This window comes from Thunnus thynnus, chromosome 21 (assembly GCF_963924715.1).
Source record: "Thunnus thynnus chromosome 21, fThuThy2.1, whole genome shotgun sequence".
Lineage (NCBI taxonomy): Eukaryota > Metazoa > Chordata > Actinopteri > Scombriformes > Scombridae > Thunnus > Thunnus thynnus.
The window spans coordinates 7,235,726-7,256,354 of record NC_089537.1 but is presented as its reverse complement, the minus strand read 5'-3'; the positions used below and the strand labels follow the sequence as shown (position 1 = coordinate 7,256,354).

Sequence of the window (20,629 nt, the reverse complement as noted above, 5' to 3'; positions counted from 1 at the left end):
TGATTTTGGAGTGGATATTCATCTCATGTGTCTTTGCTGTATTGGGTGAAATTTTGTCGCAGTTTGTGAGAGTCTGTCTGTTTTCTCCTGCACTTGTATCTATGTGTGAAAGGAGAGCTATGTCATCCGAAGGTCAAGGTCATCTAGCTGCTCCCACATTGTCCACTGTATCCTATTTCTTTTCCCTTCAGTTGTTTCACTCATGATCCAGTCAATCACCAGGAGGAACAGGAATGGTGACAGTAGACATCCCTGATTGACACCCGTCTTGACATTAAAGCTCTGGGAGAGCTGGCCTACATGCATGACTTGCATGAGGGCCCATCATACGAGTTCCTCATTAAGTTTATGATCTTGGTGGGAATTACATATTTATTAGGCGCCACAGTGTTGTCCTGTCTAAGCTGTCAAACACTTTCTCATAGTCGATGAAGTTGATGTACAGGGACGTGTCCCATTCAATAGACTGTTCAATGATGATTCCTAGTGTTGCTATGTGATCTTTCCTGAATCCTGCTTGCTGGTCCCAGAGCCTCTTCCTGAAGGCTGAGGATGACCTGGTTGAGAATTTCACTGGGTACAGTAAGTAGGGTGATCCCTCGGTAGTTGTTACATTTTCTTAGGTCACCTTTCTTTGGCAGTTTCACAATGTGTCCCTCTGCCCATTCTAGGTGTCTTTTTCTCTACCCAAATTCTCCCAAAGAAGCCGTAGAGCATGTCTGTTGATGAGTTCACTTTTTCTTTGAACTCTTTCCTCTGTTGGATGGTGTCGAGGGTTTCTGGTTTTGTTCACTCCTTGTGTTTTTGGGTGCTTCTCCCGAGGGCCTAGCACACCATTTCTTTGGCAATCATGGCAGCCTTGCCAGCCTGGAGCATGGCTCTGATGTTCCATGTCCCCGCAGGGATGGATTTCTTTGGCGTCAGAAGGTGTGTCGGCTTCCCTTGCAGGTGTGACTGGGAAGCGTCATAGTCCCTCTCACTGGGGCACCTTCTTCAACCATGTGTGTGATTTTGGTTTTCACTTGTCAGAGTTTCTGTAACTCACAAATTTTCCAGGGTGGGGTAGTTAACCTCATGCCCAACCGGGGAGTACCGGGGACCGCCTCCTCACCTTGACCTGTCCGGTTCGGTTGCAACTGCCAGGGTTATAAAAACCCCATCCGGCATAACTCTCAGCATAGCTTGCAGTCCAGGAAAGGGCTGTGGGTTTTGGAAAGGCTTTGAATTAAAACAATCTGAGAATGAGATTTAGAATGCAATTAAAGTCCTGAATTATGTGTTATGAGTGATGATGTTATCATCTACTGCATGTTTGGACTCTAAACACAAAAAATAATTACTTTAAAGAAAATATTAGCCTATAGTTTGTAGGGCTGAAATGAACAATTATTGTCATTAAGGCTGCAATTATTCTGCAATCATTATACTCATTATCAAATAATCTGTTGACTATTTTCACAATGAATTGATATGTCGTTACATGTTTCCCAAAGCCCAGAGAGACATCCTCAAATGTCTTGTTTTGTTCCAGCCAACAGTCAACAATCCAAAGAAGAAACAAGAAAAATGATTAATCGATTATTAAAGTAGTTGTCAATTAATCAACTAATCTTTCAGCTCTAATTGTCATTATTGGTTAATATGCTGCTTATTTTTCTTGGTTCATTTCAGAACTAGAAACGGCTTTGTTCTCGCTAGCACTGCTCGCTCTCTTCATTCATTCTCTAGCTCGCTCGACCGCCGCTGCTCTCTCTCTCTCTGCTCTCAGCTCGCCCCGGTCGAGCCAGGGGAGGAGGGGCTAACTTTGAATGCTATGTTTACTAACACCGACCGACAAAAAACACGATTTATGTCACACAAATCACGTTATGTTGATCATTCTTTCATCACAACGCAACCTCCCCGGTAGATCTGAGACGTGACCACTCACGCTCCTTCTGTATGTTTGTGTTTGCTTGTTTTTTCTTCGGAGAATCATTATCACAGACCGGATCGACTCACTTTATCTCCCGCTTGCCGTTTGAGACCGAGTCAGCGAAAACACTTTTCATAAACAGCTTTTGTTGTAGAACATTTCAAACCCCCCGAGCCTCACGGCCGATGTGGAGCATGTGTTGTGTTATGTAGGCATAAACGTAATGTTACACAAGCTAAAGCTGTCAGCGTTTAAGGGTTGTTTTTATCCTGCGTTAGTCACAGTAGGAGTGTAGAAGATAAGTCTGTCATCATGCAAACACGCCAAATAGCCTTGCAAAGCCCCAAATGTGCAATAACTGAAGCCATATGTACAGTTGTGTGAAGCTCGGGGCAGTACAAATATGACTTAAATGACAATCCTGATTATTTTGACAGATATTATAATCATTGACGTCAACTATAATTCAAAAACTCAATTATATGACTGTGTTTTTTTCAAGTGTAATGAAGTGTTTCTGTATTTGCTGACAAGCTTTACTGTAGATATGAATAAAAACCCCAATGTAAGGTACGTGACGCTCATCTGATGGCTTAATAAACAGTTTCTAGTGGATGTGATATAATCCTCACTGTTGAGAGACATCACAGTAGCAGAGGAGTTCAATTGGACTTTGCATTATCAATTAATCTGCAGATTATTTTCTCGATTCATTGTTTAGACCCTGAAAAGTCAAAAAGAAGTGAAAAATGTCAAAATTACCCAGAGCCCAAAGTCCTTAAATTGCTTGTTTTGTTGGACCAAGAGTCCCAAAAACCTCAAAATATTTAATTTAATATCATATATGATACAAAAACAAGCAGCAAATCCTCATAATTTAGAATCTAGAGCCATCTAAGTTTTGGCAGTTTTGCTCTATTATAATTTAATAATCATTTAAGTAATTTTTCAAGCAAAAATGCAAAATATTTGCTTGTTTGAACACTTACAAATGTGAAAATGAATTGTTTTTCTTGGTCTTACATCACCATAAATGTAATATTTTGGGGTTTTGGGGCTGTTTTTGGACAAAATAAGACATTTGATATGATGTACAAGTGTTGTGAGTTTGTGTGATTGCAGAAAGGAAACAGCTTCTCTGTTCTTGAGGAGGCCTCAGTGCTACTTCAACACTTGTAAATCCTCCACTGATAACACCGGTACAAACGCAACCTGCCATATTATTTGTGCTGACAGAAAAAAGAAACATGAAACGTTGAAGTGAATTTTAGTTGGAGAGCTCTAAAAGCAGCCGAGCACTTTCCTTTAAAAAAAAAAAGAACGTTCAAACAAAAACGTTTTAGCCTTTTCTTCAAGTCGTAGTCAAGAACCGAAACGTTGAATTATTTATGTAGTATTACTCAACAGCGCACAACCCCTACAAACCTATCTTTTAACAGTGAGCCTTCTTGTTTACTTTGTCCTCTTGTTCCTGAAAACACAGACCTTCACCACAAAAAAACGACACCTTGTTATTCAGCAGAAACAAGCAGTCCAACTCTGGTAACTGTGAAGAATCACCAACAGGGGATTTCTTGTGTTTTTAAATCAGGTTGATTTATAATATCTATGCTTAGCCACGGGCTGTTTCATCTGTGAAAACACACTTTTCTTTGTTTTAGAAAAAAAAAAACCCTTTTGCTTTACGTAATTACCAGGGGTGAGGCGAACCGAGTGACTGAATGCTTTTTAGATTTCTTCATTGTGCATCATTTAAAGCAAAGGGTCCCCAACCTGGGTGTTGAGACCCCCCAAAAGATAAACCTGAGGGGAATGATGATGATGATGATTTAAGGGAAAAGGAGGGAAAAAAATATTCCCGTTGCACAATATTATGTGTATTTTTCTAACATTTGTCAAGCTTTTGCTTTTGTTTTCTTGTTAATATCACTTTGTTAGGCCTTTTTTCGTTTCAAATGAAACTGCTCACGTCTCATGCGCACACTAAAGTCATGATCTGTAACGAGGGGTCACAAGTAGACATTATTTTAAGATGTCACAACCCAAAAAAAGAGTGTGGGAACTATTAATCTGGTGCTGTTGTTTTGTATGAGATTGAGTAATCTGGTTAACCAAGTACATATGGTGCAAGCTTTCTTAAACAGGACAAAACATGATGTAAACATATGTAAAAAAAAAATGGTGCCTTCAAGTCAAAAGTCAGGGCTTCAACCTGCTCTGAACGCTGCCTTCACTTCCTCCTTGTGATGACATCAGATTGTTCGCACAGGCCCTCAAACAGCCGTCCGTTCTGTAGCCGTCACTGCTAAAGTTGATGCTAAGGTTGTTCTGCAGGTTGTTCGCGTCGCCCACTCTCGGATTTCGACTTGAACATGTACGGATGTATTTGAGAAGTTTATATTCCTAGAAAAGAATTAAAATCCGACTACTGCTGTTTGTTTTTGTAGCCTCTGAAGCTGGTGGAAGAGTTTTTTGAACTGTAAATCATGTAAAGATATTCCTGTAGAGCCCCAGAATATAAATATTGACCTGGAAATGTGCACGTATATCCCCTTTAATAATGTAACCATCCTTTCCTGTTTCTTTCCGTGTCAACAAACTGTATATGCTCTACTTACTGTGTATATTTCAAAAAATCACTACTGACGTTTTTGTTTATTTGTCTCCCTATCAGGCCAAGCAGAAGGATGGGCGCGATCAGAGCGAGGCGTCGGCTACGGCTTCTCCGGGGGCAGAGGAGGAGCCTTTCTCCTGGCCGGGGCCCAAAACGCTCCACCTGCGCCGGACCTCTCAGGGCTTCGGCTTCACGCTACGACACTTCATCGTCTACCCGCCCGAGTCTGCCGTCCACAACTCTCTGAAGGTAGAACGCCGATTCATTCGATCATTTCCCCAACTACGCTAGAACCTAAATAAACAAAAACACGTCTAATCAAATTTAGAGCTGAATAATTTTTTTAAATAAGCAAAAAAAAAAGATCCTGACACTCGGGGTAAGGAAATATACTCGTGTTTCCAAAGTAAATAAACTTTTGTTGAATCAAGTGATATAAGCCGGAGGCAAGTAGGAGGATCTACTTTAATTTAAGACACTGTCATAAAAATCTGTGTCAACTGGGACATTATATTAGAAACAGATGAAATAATCTCAGAGCACTGGCAGGTTTTTACATTTATTTTAGGAAATGAAACATGTTTTTGACAATTTTTGGGGACTGAAATGCATTATCACATAGCTGGCCTTATGCCTCTGTATCACATTGATAGCAGAACTTTACAAAGAGAGCCGTGAAGTATTTTTTAGATTTTTTTTTTTTTATTACTGCGTGTGCTCTTGAATTCGGACTGAATCGAGGCCTTTCTCCAAACACCACTTTGACTGTTTTGCTTTCTCTCCTTTTGTTGATTCTTGTCCTCCACGCTAACTCTGGCCTCGCTGTCAAGAGCCCAGAAATTATAACTACTGGTCAGCGTTCCAGATTGTAATCATAAAATGTGACTCTATTTAGCTTTTTAGTGTCCACAATGATTAGAAAACATCAGATTTGTGTGACACGAGGGAAAAACATCATCAAAATTATGATTCTCAGCTGCTGTTTGAACACGGCCCTAGACAAACACCGGTGCATTCAGTGCAGTCGGGACATTAGAGTTGTGCCACAGTTCCATACTGTTTACTAATCACATACAATAAGTTTTCATACTATACTGTTTTAGCTGACAGTATACAAGGAATCAATGTACTTTGTTTTGTACTAACTGGAAATCATGCAACACAATATGTGTGCTGATGGATGTTGATCAAACTGCAGCTTTGGAAAGCCACTGCTAATTAAACTTTACAAAGAAAAAGCTTTTTTTTTCCAAAATATCTTCTTGAGAGTTATTTTGTCACGATCAACAATCTGTTTTAATTTTCTCCAGCTGTGAGCAGCTCCTCAGTATCCTTTGTGCAATAAACTGGACAGTACTGTTCATCAGGGCTGGAACTAACCATTGTTTTCATTTTTGGCTTAATCTACAGATTATTTTCTCGATTAATTGTGAAATTTGTAAAATGTCAGCAGATCAGAAGTTCCCAGAGTCCACTGTAACATCTTAAAATGTCTTCTTGGGTCTGATTAACTGTCTAAAACCCCCAAATATTCAGTTTACTATCATAGAAAAATTGTTAATATTCAGACTTGAGAAGTTATCACACATTGACTACTGCAACTCCTTACTGGCAGACCTCCCCACATGTACGTTCAGATGATCCAGAACACAGCGGCACGTCTGATCTTCAACCAGCCCAAAACAGCACACGTCACCCGACTGTTTATATCCCTCCGCTGGCTCCCAGTCACTGCCCGCATCAAATTCAAAACCTTGACGCCTGCTTATAAAACAGCAACAAAAACAGCTCCCGCCTACCTGAACTCCCTCATTCAGGTCTACGCTCTGCCAACGAAAGGCGTCTGGTTCTGCCACCACAACAGAGCCAGACTCTTCTCTTCTCTAGTTCCCCGGCGGTGGAACAAGTTACCAAACTCCTGAGCTGACTGAAAAATATGCACCATGCACTCTATGCCTCTGTGCACTGCCTGCTGGCACCTACTTCCTGTCTGACTTGAGCTCAGCTTTATGACGTCGTTCTGTCCTGACTGGATCCCTGCTTGTGTTGCTCTCAGATATACGTCACATTGGATAAAAGCTGCTAAATGAATTTGTAAATTGTAAGTTGGAACCAGCATAATGTTCCATTTCTGCTTAAAAAACAGCATCAAAGATCTATAATCAAAATAGTTCTACTCAGTGTGTTTACTCACTAAAACCTGCATGGAACTGGGAGGAAGGTTAGTTTTATCTCACTGGTAACTGTTGTAAACATTATGTAAGCACTTGGAAATAAAATCAATATTTGATCTGTTCAAATCTCTTTGAAGTTGAGATTTTTATAGTCATTTTGTTAGAAAATAGGAATCAATTTTCAAATATCTGTACTTATGAGTCATTATTGACACTTCTGACCATCACTGACATTAAAGCGTAGCGCTCTGTAGCAGTGTAACAGTAATTTTATTACAACAACGGGGTGATGATCCCAACCTGGGAAGTCTGCCAGCCATCCTCTGGATAACATCAGCACCAATCTGCCCTTTGGTATTAATCCTGACGTTACAGCACTTCCGCCTCCTAATGGGCACAGAGTAGCACACACTAAAGGGCTTTAGGTAAATACCACATCACACTTTTAACGGGAAAATGTGCTGGCGTTCGGAGTCGGCTATCTGAAAGCTTATCATGACCTCCCCCGTATTAGTTTTTGTAGGTGATAATTCATGATAAGTTCAGTTTACTTTTCTCTGAAGTGTATTTTGACAACCTCTTCAGTTTGCACAGAAGGATTTCCTACAACGTTAGCATAGTATGTTGTGTTTATAGCCTTTGGCTTCGGTTCCGCGTGTTGAAAGAGAAACTATGGCACAGCAGTTTGAATTTTCAGACATTTGTGTAATCAAAGAGAGAGACAGTTTCTCCCAGAGGCCTTCTTGGTTATCACAATGTTGTTTTGGACACTTTTTAAGTACAATCCGGGGCCACTATGTGCTTCTGTGATCTCTCTGTAACTTAATAATTTGATTTGAAGGTTTTGTAGACAAGTTTGTTATCTTAAAAACCCCTAACTCAGCGGTTTAAGATGCATACCAAACAAAATTAAAGCAGTAAATCCATTTTAATAAACTGGTAGGTCCGTTTAGCATCCATTAGCCATTAGCAGCTGGCATCGGTATACAGAATTACACAACTAAAACAAGCTGTTGCTCAGCAAGATGTGTCTGGCTTGTAGCTGTCTTCAGTCTTTCTGCAGCCTTCTTATCATAAGACATGATTCTGGGAAATATTTCAAAACCTTGGATTTAAATCAGTCAGGTCACAGTCACTGTAGATCCTAACCAGTTCTCCCATTACATAACCGCAGCAAGCAAGGGGAGAGGGAAAAAAAAAAAAATCCTCATCCTTGTACATTCATCACATTCAATTGTAATTACTTTTAAGGTCTTGGATGGGAGCTCTTGACTAATCACAGTTTGAGGATATTGGGGTTAGCTTGAAGAGGGTCAGGCTGTCTTAAGGAAAGCCGTGGGAGAGCAGGGGAGTCTTAAAGGATACAGTATGTGTCACTGAGGGGGAGGTGGATTAAAGCGGGAGTATGGATTTTAAACGGGGGGGGGGCTCTGATGGAAATGAAGGTTTTATGTGTTGAGGAAACAGGGGGGGAAAAAAACACAAACATGAGCTATGAAGTGGCTTTTTTTTTATGTCCAAACTGGCATATGGATGGCTCTGGACCGCTCTTGTCCCCATCTGTCCTCTGCCACACAACCGCTCCAATTATGTAGATGTGTTTAATGATAATGAGGCCTCTGTTTGTCTCTATGGATCATCTCGTCCCTCCTTCAATGCTCAGAGATGATTTTAGGACTGCACCTAACAGTTTGTTTTTGTTTTGATGACTCGATTAATTGATTAGTCTATGAAATGTTGGAATAAGTTGTAGGGTCGAGTGTCTTTATTTGGTCTTTTCTTATTTGTTGTGACTCGATTGTGCCTTTTCTGCTTCATGGTTTTGTTTGGTTTTCTTGGAAACAATAAAGAATAATATGGCAAAGAAAACGCTTTAAAAATTCCAAGCACAAGTTCTCAAAGCCCAAGGTGATCTTAAACTTGCCAAAAGCAGTCCACAATCCTAATATTCATTAAATAGCGTAGCACATTTTCCTTCAATTTAATAAATTGTAGAAATATTTGCTTCCTGTTAGGTTCCTTCCTTTATAAACATCAATTAGATCAAACTTCATAAAACGTCTCTTAGTAATTATTAGTCCTCGCTATTAGAGATTCACAAGAAGCAACCGTCTGTCATCAATTTGAACTATTCAGCTAAATCTGGTTTTTGTCTGGCTCTTCTAATGGCAGAGAACAATCCTTGAAGCGGCAATAAAGCTTGCCAGTGCAGGTCCAAAAAACCCCCCCAAATATTCCATTTATAATGATTATTTTAAAAAAAGGGAAAAAGCAGCAAATCCTTACATTTGGAGGGTTTTGGAGATTGGGATGGGTAGATGGCGGGACGGTTTTAGGGATTAGACAATGAAAATGATGTGTTTTTAAAGTATGATGTAACACTAGTCTTTCAACATATATTGACACGGTACATTCAAATGAACTGTTTTGCATCTACCTGTGAATATCATCATGCAAAACCAGTAAAGAGACGATCTAAAGAAACAAAACATCTGACATTTACCGTCTCTCTTTTTTTTCCTCTAGGATGAAGAGAACGGCAGCCGAGGTAAGCGTGGAAAGATATACTGTTTTGTTTTTTTTTAACTGCTGCATGTGTTGTGCACTGTGAGCTGAGACCTCAGGTGTTGTGATGAGCATAGTAAAAAGACTGCGGCACAGAAAACCAGAGATCAAATTAGGATTGACAGTCCATTACTCTAATGTATTCTGACTCCTTATAGAATGAAATAGATGCATTTTGATGATTCTTTGTGTCTGGATCTGTGTCTCATTAGCTTAATTTGCTCAGCTTGATCCAATCCCATTGATAGTGTTTTTTTTAAATGCACTGATTCACCCCAGGATCGGTGCAACAGCCAGTACAAACAATATGTTGCAGGTGAAGTTGTCTTTTTCTGCAGGCTGTCAGGCAGGCAGACGGGCAGTGTCTGTTGCGTTTTTAAGCCGTAGTCTTTTGCTGCTCTTCGGAGTGGCAGTCAGCGCTGTGCTGTTAGCTTGGCAGAGCCTCAGCATTCCTCAGAGCATCCGGCTCGTCGTTCCAGTCCCTCAGTATTCCGCTCACGTCTGCAGCCCAGCGTGAATGCAGGAGGATCGCTCTGCTGCGCTTCATCAGCAGCCTTCTCGAACAGCCCATCATCACATGTCCGTGTGGCACTGAGACTCTCGCAATCATAACACAACAACACCTTCCTTGTATCTCAACTGAAACAGCAACAGCACAGTCCTGGAAAATCTGTTTTATTTAAACAGATACACTTTTTGTGTATTCAAGTGATGTGGCGCCAGTTTATGCAGGCATTTTTATTTGCTCGTTTAAGCAAAGTGTCTCATAGATCTTTCTCTGAAAAAGCAAAAACCGCTTGATACATTTCTGGCAGAAACAGCAGTTTTTTGTTTGAAATAAACGGGGGGGGGGATTATCATCATCAGCTGTTAGTTTGGCTTGAAATGCATCCAAAGCTCTACTAGGTGTGATTCAGGGAATTGTTATGGCATGAGTGGGCAGTGAAAGGGAAGCATCCTGGGTTTAAGGGGGGTGTGGGTGTGTGGGGGGGGTGGGGGATGATAAATCCCACTCCCCCTTTTGTGATAAATCTGACTCTTAAACAGCTCTCAACGGGAAATTGAGAGATTCCTGTAAGTGTCCCTCATCATCCCTCTTGGCCCTTGGTGTCACATTCCTCACGCTACCCCCCCTACCCCCCACACCCTTAACCATTTTTAACCCCTCCATGTCCTCCCGCCTCATTCAACACAGGCCTCAAAAACATAAAACAACACACATAGGGTCCCGCTGTGGCAAGAGAAAACCCCTTCAGGGAGATTTGCGTGGCTACACATTCTTGCATGGCATTATTTTTTTTTTTTTTAATTCCTTAACGCGACCCTTCCTGAAAGGAGTCACGTAAAACCGGTGCGTGCTGATGTCATAAAATAGTATGCGGTGAGTGCATGACGAGCATTCATCTCCAAACTCAATAGAAGGTGTCTGGAGAGCCCCCACACCCACCTCCTCTGCCACAGGAAGTCACTTGGCTCGCCTCCAGCTGATCATAAATCCTTCTTTGCTTCCCAGCATGCTCGGAAACGCAGCAGCGGCGACGACGCTGACAGGTAGCAGGGCATCAGTCAGAAACGGATATCAGGAACGACAAGAATTTCCTTGTAAGGCCACGTCAGAACAAGGGCCACAAAACATTTATGATATTAATAAGCACTATTGCAAATATTGAAGTGTATTTTGCAGTTGGGAACCATGCATGAGGTATAAAAACAAGTATTTAGTGACTCTAGTTATTAGAGGTGAGCTAAATAGTCAGAAATTTTTTTGTATCTGCTGGATATTTAACATTTTCTTGGAACTACTGTAGGATTTTTCACTCAAGCATAAGCAGAAGCACATGTGCATTTAGTAATCATCCTCCCTGGTCTCTCTGTGTTAACATCCTCCTTTCATGACCAGACATGCAGCTGATGAAAAGCAGCCTTTTTACTGGAAGAAAGTACCAAATTATTAGTTTTTCTCCTTTTGAAGGCATCCATATTTGCTTTTTTTTTTGTTTGTTTCTGGCTTTCATTATCTTTTATTGATACGTAATTAATTGCAAGAATGCACAAGGTAGATCTACATTTCAGTTAGATATGATGGTATTTATATTTCTAGCGTTCTTGCAATATTAATATAATAATGAAAGACAAATTAACAAATAAAATTGTAGGAGAGAGAAGATGCTGTCATGACATAACACGTAGCCAGACACTGAGGGGAACTAACAACCAGGCGTTAAAGAGATCGGAGCTGTGTTTTAACATTCAACATTCCTCACTGATGTCTACAAATTGTTAACGTTGCTATGTGACGACCAAGCTCACTGCAGCTCTCCAGCACACTGTAGCGAAGGGGCACACGCCCCAAAAAACATCCGTAACATCGTCGTTCTCGCACCGACACAGACAGATAATACATCCCATGTGTCGAGTTATTTTAATGTGGAAAGGGAAAAAAAAAAAAAAGTCGCATTCTGCAGTTTTCTCCGGTTTTCTCTGCCCCAGTCAGGTCTGTGATGTTCACTGCAGCCTCCCCAGCGCGCTGCACTGCAGTTTATTTGCTTGACTCCAGGCCAGTGTGTGATGAGGCTGTTGGTGTTTGGAGAAAGAGAGAGGGAGAGAGGAGGGGGTGGGGGATGGGGCGGGGGGGGCATGTCGACCGCATGTTGACTAGCTGGGTGTTGCCGCTGGAAACACTTCAAACCTCCAGAAAATACACAGACGGTCCCGCACGCACTGACGTAGATACACAGATAAACAAACGCACAGTATGTAGGTGCATCGTGGAAACATGATGATGTTGCTTACTCAGCGTGCGTCTCAAGTATGGATCTGTTTATTTCCTTTCACAGCGGTTGTGTACATACCAAGCAGCTTTTATCCCAAATCTTCCTCTCTATCTCACTTCCTCTTCTTCCTCCCTCCCTCTTCTGTCTCCATTTTTTTTTTCCTGTATGTCCCGTCTCTCTCTTCAGTCGTGTATTTTAGCAAATTGTCGAAGGGTAAAACCCGAGCGAAGCGTTTTGCGCTACGCTTATGAAGCTGTGATACCTCAGAGCAGCAAGAGAAGCAACATAAAAATGTTTCCATCTGTTCAAATATTTATTTTTCATTCAACGTGAAACACTTTTCTCTGCAGATACCAGCTTTATTTCTCCAACTCTTCTTTTCTTTTTTTTTTTGTTCAGATTTTGGTTTGTTCCCATGAATTCTGCAGAGGGAAGGAAGCTCTAGCAAACAGAATTCCCCTTTATGCTCCAGCTGCCTTTTTAATACCCCACCTTCTTTAACAAAGCTGTGCACTAAATATTAGTGTTTGTTTTCTCTTTTTTCCCCCTCTTGTCTTTCTTTTCTTGTATTCACATTCTTCCTCTCCCTGTCCACCTCTTTCTCTTTCCCCACTACAACTTTCTGACTTCTCAAAGCAACAGTTGGACATTTTGAGAAAAGAGAAAGAGCTAGATAAGAAGATCGATATCACTCTCATATCAGTTCATTAAGGACACAGCTAGCAGCAGCTTAGCTTTGTATAAAGGCTGGAAACATGAAGAACTAGTACTAGCTTGGCTCTGTCTAAAGGTAAGTGAGGAAACTCCAGGAAGTTACTGTGTCCAGCCAAGAACAGTCCCCTAACATAACCCTCCAGTGCCTGAATCCACATTTTGCTGTCGCACTTTGGTTTTTGTTCAGATTAAACAAATGAGGTATAACATGTTTATTAATTACCTTCAGAGATGCTGTTAGGAGGATTATGTTACTTTTAGACAGAGCCAGGCCAGCTGTTTCCCCTTGTTTCTAGTCTGCATGCTAAGCTAAGCTAACTGGCTACTAGTTGTAGCTTCATATTTACAAATATGAGAGTGGTTTCAATGTTCTCACCTAATTCTCTGAGAGACAGCGAGTCCAAAAAACCTTGAAGATGAAAAAACTAGTTACAGAAAAGAAAACCTTCTTCCGGCACAAACTGTCTCTGACCCGATGAAGACCTTGTGAGATCGAAACCATCGCTGTTTTTACCAATATGCCCGACCAAATAAAGGCTTGTTATAGAACTCGTCTCCCTGTTCTGTCTAAGATTGCTTTTGTGTGATGTCTACTATTCCATTATGTTTGTTTCTATCAGGCCTTAAACTAAACTCACCAGATCTAGTTGTTTAAATATTTTCCTTTTGTCTCATTCTGGTGTCTTGTATACAGAATAGTTATCTTCTGTGTAATCGTAAATCTGACAACTTGTTTATTTGCTATGACATACATCCACCCATCTAGGTTATCATTATCATTAAGTATCAAGTCTTAACACCTGTTTTTAAAGGGGACATATCATGCTTTTTACAATTTTCTGTTATTTTTATGCTGTTATAATACCGGATGTCCATGTTAAACAACTGTTAAAGTTCCAAAAATGGCTGTTTATTGATTACCTTTGTTGATAAGGTTGTTCTACAGGTTTTCACGTTGTCCACTCACACTTTGGATCGGATCCGGGTTCGAACATGTGCGGATATATTTGAGAAGTTTTCATTTTGAGTAAAGAACAAGAAAAAGAAGTGAAATCTTACCACTTCTGTTTATTGATGTAGCCTCCAGAACAGGATAATCAGAACAGAGTGGGGGGGCCTTAAACAGACAGGAGCCAGTATAAGATAAATATGTTGTTTTCTGAACTGTAAATCATGCAAACATATTCCAGTAGAGCCTCAGAATAAAAAAATATAGACCTGGAAATGTGCATAATACGTCCCCTTTAAGCAAATATCCAATTACATTTGGCTTTAAACAAATTTATAGAAGCAAGAGACAGTGTTTTAGGATAAAGTCAGCCCATCTGTTTCCAGATGTCCAGATTTATAAGTGTCTGACAACATTATGGAAAGGATCTCTACAGAGAGAAAAACCTTTTTTTTTTCTTTACCTTTCAGTCGATCCGGTCTGTTTGTTATCGTGTCTAATCGAGACTCGCTGGAGGAGAAGTATCACTCTGAAATCTTGTGAGAGTTGGTTTGTTGCAGGAAGACGGCTAAATAACATTTCAGATAACACTGAGATACATAACAAAATCTTCCCTGCACTCCTCTCTCTAACACTCACTCATGTTTCCACCGTCGTCCTACAGCAGCAACTCCACTCTCACAAGATTTCAATCAGAAACTTTTGATAACGATGCGAGGTCGTCAATGGCAACAACGAGCACTTTTAGCGGACGTGCACTGACGGGATTGCAATTACCCTGAAGGCTGTTTTTGCGGCCGCTGGCTGAAGCGTTCTCACTCAGGACCAATTTCACAAACGATGGGAACATAGGGTCCAGGTTGAACAATCCCAAAATTTCCCTTTAAACCCCCCCCTGGGAGAATGTTTGGCTTGTTTTACAGAAAGAAAACAAAACATAAGATTTTTTTTTTTTTTTTTTGCTGTGTGGTCAGAGTAATGTCAGTACATATCCTCTTTCCCCTGGGTGGATTTTGGTATTTGAAATTCCTAGAGAAAAAAAAAAAAAAAGTGATGGAAAGTACTACACCACCTTCCTGTTCTGTGGTGGAAAAAACACCAGATGTGTGTGTGTGTGTGTCTTTTTGTGTTTGTGTGTTGCAGTGACGAGCGGTCAGATGAGTGGACAGATGTAGCAGCGGTGACAGGCATGTGTTGGAAGTGACTTTGAAATGATCCCAGGCCTTCCGAGATTTAACCCCGCTGGGTGTTACAAGCACATATTTGGTCGCACATGACATTTTTTTGCAGTTTGTACACCTTCTGTCCGTGTTTTTATGTTTTATCTGTCTCTATTATTTCCTCTGTAGAGCCTGATCTGTCTTACTACATTTATATCACTATCTGTGAACATGGTAGCCTGTAAAGAACAAGACACTGTAGTACAGGAATGAAAAACAATAGATTTTTTTACCTTCAGGTCCGAAGCTTTTAACCACATCTCCTCCTCGGGGAGAAAAAGTTTGCTCGGTTGTCGTCACGTGACCCAAGTGTGGAATTTCAATCACAGGTGGTGGTGTGGGTGGAGATTGTATTGGATGCTTGTCTTTGTTCAGAAACAGTCTTTGGCATCAGTTATGAATGGAAGTTTCATTCATGGGTCACATGAGGACAACTGAGTTAACTCAACATCCGCTGAGACAGACTGGAGATACAGTCGAAAATGCAGTAAAAAAAAAAGCTAAGAGTTCAGATTTTTTTTGTTTCGGAAGTTCATGCTCGATTTAGAATAGTTTATTATAGCTCAGGGTTAGGGTTAGGGTAGTTTATAATGATGTTACATCTTAACTTGCTGCTTTTCTTTGTCGTATGTGATAGTAAACAGAATATTTTGGGGGTTTTAAACTGTTGGTCAGACAAAACAACCAATTTGAAGACGTGAGCTTGAGCTTTAGGACAGTGTGATGTGCATTTCACACTATTTTCATACATTTTATATGCCAAACGAATAATGAAACTAACCATTAGTTGCAGCCCTTGTCGTATAATAAATGGGGAAACATATGCAATCAAAGCAGGTTTGTAGTAAAAGGTTTCATTGTTATCACTTTGGCCTCAAAAGTCCAGTATCAGATAGGCTTCTTCATTCTGTGAAACACTTTGTAATAACTGTTTAGTAAAGCGTTGCATGAAATATTTACTTACATGCAAGGACTAACTTCTAACTTGACACTGTTGGAGATGACAGGAGCTTTAAGGTGTATTGACATACCCTCTCTCCGGTGTGTGCTCAGGCTTCTGACATAAAGCCGCGGCTGTTTGCAAAGCGCAGCGATTACTGAAACGAGACCCGTCCGTCTGAAACCGGCACCTTCGTACAAATGGTTTCGCCATCTGACACAGTTTGTAAGGATGTGGGTTTGTAAAAGTGTCTGGCGGCGGTCAGGACGGAGGTACGCAGGTGTTTCAGCAGAGTTTTAAGTTTTCAAAGTAAAGTTGTGCTTGGAAGTAGTTTGTGTGTGAACCTGTACGCAGTCGGTGGTTCTTCATAGGACGGGGAGAAACAGACAGAGTTACAGTATTTATTTTCATCTGCCGTGTTCAAGCAATTCTTTTTCTTTGAGCAGAAGTTTGACAATATAACATGCTGTGCTCTTGAAGGAAGTTTGGAGTTTAGGGATTTAGGCGAAATGGACTTGTGTTCTGACCCTCCCACACTCTGGGGGGACCTTCTTGTGCCAGGATCATGTGCCTCCCATTTTCATATTTCTCCTCTGGAGCAGACCTGACATAGATAACCATCTAAACACACACACACACACATGGTGTTTGAAGTGTTGGGAAAGTTGGAGAAAAACACCTCTTCCTCTGTGTGAGAACCAAGAACAAGCGACACATCTGCATAGGTTTTTGTGTGTTTTTGTATACTCGTACTTGTCCGTGTGGGCGCGGTACTTGTAAATGTGAGAGTGATACAAACGGTAAAGAACAGCGAGTTTGGACGGAGAGGTATTACGCCAGGGTTAATGCAGTCAGTGGGCAGCGGGCCCAGCCCTCTGTAGAATAACATTATCTAACCCAAAACAACGGGAGAGCGGGGATCTGGCCCACACAACCAGGCCCAGCTGTGCAGTCAGGGACCACAGCCAAACCAGAGCTCGTCCAGGCCAGAGAGCAGCGCTGACACCCAGCCACGGAGGTAGATGGTCATTCGCTGTACACCGCTAGATCGGATCAGATAGGGTTGTATAAAATCTGCAGTAAGGAGTAGAAATGTCTTGTATAACTAGACATGAGTTGAGACATTTTTCTGCTTTTCTGTGCCTGAAAATTCAAAAAATGTGGGAGAAGCCAACAAACTTTATATTTTTAGACTCAAATTTCAAACTCTGAAGATAGACAAAGTTTTTGGAATTGCACAGTTATCAATTAGGGCTGCAGCTAACTATTATTTCCATTATCTGTCTATAAATTGTCAGAAAATAGTGAAAAATGCCAACAATCCAACATCTAAAGATATTCAGTTTAATATGACAGAAAAGCTTAAATCATTTTAGCTTAAAAAATGACTAAAATGATGATTCATCAGTCCAAATAGTTGGTGATTAATGGTTGCAGCTCCATGATCAATATTTAGATTTTTGATTAAATATGAGGAGTTATGTGGGTTGTAGTTAAAGCTGCAATGAATAGTCAATGAATCATGTTGTTGATAAGCAGAAAAACCTCAACTGCAACTATTTTGATGTTCTTTCAGTCTTTCATGCAAAAACGTTCAAAACATTCACTCAGATGTTGTTTTCTTTGCAATATATAATCTGAGAATCAAGGAGTTTTGGACTAATGGTTGCAGGAAACAAGACATTTAGGAACATTAGCTTTTGGCTGTGGTATATTATGATATATTTTCTGACATTTATAAAACAAAAAAGTCAACGACAAAATAATCGGCAGATAAATTGGTTCTGAAAATAATCATTACAATCATTAAAACGTTAGATTAGGGCCAGAATAAATTATTCTGGTTTATTTTAGGTGCTGAAGGGGATAAAATTCACCACATGAGTTCATGTAACTGGCTGAAACAACCACAACATAGTTTTTGTTAACCATAATATTGAGCCACATGTAGTTTGAACACAATGTACTTTAAGGCCAAGTTCTGCCTCAAACACGCTCTCGCTTACTAGTTGCACAAGCGTTCTCGTAGTGTAAAACCATATAAACATGCAGTATTGAGTGTTTCGTCCACTAGTAAAACGTTGCCCTCAGTACCACCCAAGAGAAGCTGCGGTTACTCAACTCTTAACTCTGTGTTTTGGAAACGGCCGAAAGTCATTTTGAAGCGGACTGATGTATTTCATTAATCCACGTAGTCGTTTATGCTTTGGTAAGACAGTTGGGAGCATTAAAAATATCCAAAGCTTTAGATTTCCACATTTAATCCTGCTCATCCAGCTGCAGGCAGGGCACGGAAACTTCCAGTATCCAATTTGTGCTGTAGAGTTGGAGCTCTGCGAGATTGGCTCTGGATTGGGAATCTGCCCAGTACCCACACACACACACACACACACACACACACACAATCACACACACATACTGAGGAAAGGCATAGATGTGGGGGGTCATTTGTTGACATCTGTATACTGTGTTAACATTGTCGCGCATGAATGCATCGGTCCAGTTTCTCAACATGTTATGTAATAAATGTGAAAAGGGGTTGCAGTAGAGCCAGTTTTTATATGTCATGTTTTTTTTGTCATGTGATCGACCACCCGGGCTTCCCAGTTAGATCATAACCAGCGAGAGCATGAATGGAAATACAGTGTTGCCCTTCACAAATCTCACACTGTTTCCCAGTGAGAGAGATAACAGACATTTGATGTGCTTTGCTGCCTTCTGCTGGATCAAAAACAAGCCTACAAGTCCTTGTTGACATCTCAGCTGACTCCACAGTGGGTTTAACAATGAATCAGCAGGTTTAAAAGCACAGATTTGCCGTTAAAGGGATCAAACCTCAGTTTTCAGAATAGATTTTCAGACAGTTTTTGGTGGTAATTACAGTGTTTCTGAAAGGTTTGAATAAGAGAACCAGAGTGTTGGACATCTATCAGTCACTTATCTTTTAAACACCCTTTAGAGATTGTGTTGCTGTTATATCCTATTATACAGTTAATCTGTAAATTAAAACATTGTACCTTTACAAATGTTAATCCTTTGCAATAACATTTTCAGCCACAGGAGGGAGCTAGCAGAGTGTTGAATAGACAGGCTGGAGAAGGAAAAGGATATCTGAAGTGACATGCTTACTGTACAACAGCCCATACTGGAAACACTGGGATGTTTTCTGTCAATAGGAGCTCAAATGAGATTTTTTGGAAGAATGATCAGTGATAGTTTAATTGAATTTAAAAGCACAGAGTTTGTTTTTTTTTTTTTACTTCAAAGCAGCGACAGGCAGGAAATAGTCCAGATTTTTAGAGAAAATAGTTCAGGATTATAATATTCCTAGTAAACGTTGAGTAAAGTGATGATTAAACACAATGAAGCCACGTCTGCTCCAGCAGTCCAGCTGTTCAGGATTCTCCAGAACTAGCAGCAACTCTGCGTCATAAGTGCTTGTGTCTGCTGTGTAAACGTAAGATTGGGGATTCATGGGAAGACCCTGCGTCTGCATCCCCCCACACAAAACAGCAGTAATGATGCTCTGATGTTGCAATTTTGCTCTCTCTCACTGTCTCAGTCAGACTCAGTCGCTACACATAATCACTGTTTTTAAACACACATTTTATGCATTTTAAAGAAGCTTTATATAGTCTCAGTTTGTCGGATTTTCTCCAGCTCACCCCGTGTATTTCACACAACATGGCGCGTGCCGTCTCTTTTTCCGCCACATGAAACCAAAGCCCCTCGTGGTTCACCTGCGTGTCGCTCTGTCAGCACACTGTGACCTCTCCTCGCTGCTCTGGAGCTCAGGACACATCTGACAGCAGAGTAGAGTCAGTTGAAGGATGAGACAGGAGGGACAGGGGACGAGATAGGAGAGAGAGAGGGAGGAAAAGACTGATCCATGGTTCAGGGGATGTATGGATGTGTTTTGGGAAGAGGAAGGATTCGTTTTCTCGTGTCACCTGTTTCATAAACACCAGTTTTTGTCTTTTAATAACCAAACTACTGAAAAAAACAGTGTAAATTAAATGTGAGAAGTAGAAATCCTTTGTGTAGTAAGTCTACTTGTTATGATTGTGAATGGGAGCACATGCAAACTCTAGTTCTAGCTGCATGTAAATGATTTCTATTTTTTTTTTCTATTTTTTCAGCATTTTTTCATGTACTGGAAGAACAAATAATGACTTTTCCCATGTGCTTTATTCTTCTTGCCCATATAAGTGAATGTATTTCTACATGTGTTCAGAGAGGCATAGCTATGTATTAGAGCTGCAGCGATTATTAACAATTCATTTCATGATCAATTAATCTGCAGATTATTTTCTCAGTGAATTGTTTAGTCCATGAAATGTCAAAAAGAAGTGAAAAAGGCCTTTCACAACTTCCCAGAACCCAAAGTGATCTCTTTAAATAGCTATAATTTACTATCATGTACGATAAAATCCTCATATTTGAGTCAGTGGAATCAACACTCCCTCATGAGCAGCACTGGGCGACATCAGCAGGAAAAACTCCCCTGGAAGTCCCCGGGAAGAAAGCTCAAGCAGAACCGGACTCTAGTTGGGCGGCCATCTGCCTTGAGTGGTCAGGCTGAGAGAGAACGAGAGTGAAACCTGCACATAGTCGGTGTTTTAATGTTTCTGATTCCAGCTTCTCATGTTAATATTTTCTGCTTTTTTTAGTCCCTTATGACAGTAAACTGAGTATCTTTGTGTTGTGGACTGTTGGTCGGGACAAAACAAGACAATTGAGGAGGTCACCTTGAGCTCTGGGAAA

At 40.7% G+C, this 20,629-nt stretch overlaps 1 protein-coding gene across 2 annotated transcripts in view; it reads left to right on the top strand.

Moving 5' to 3' along the window:
* Positions 1-20,629, top strand: part of LOC137173773 (rho GTPase-activating protein 21-like) — an 86,693-nt gene that overhangs the window by 40,721 nt on the left and 25,343 nt on the right. For both annotated transcript variants that reach the window (XM_067578849.1, XM_067578847.1), the window contains 2 exons: positions 4,590-4,778; positions 9,230-9,251. In XM_067578849.1, coding sequence (XP_067434950.1) covers positions 4,590-4,778; positions 9,230-9,251 — 211 coding nt within the window. The remainder of the gene's footprint in view (positions 1-4,589; positions 4,779-9,229; positions 9,252-20,629) is intronic.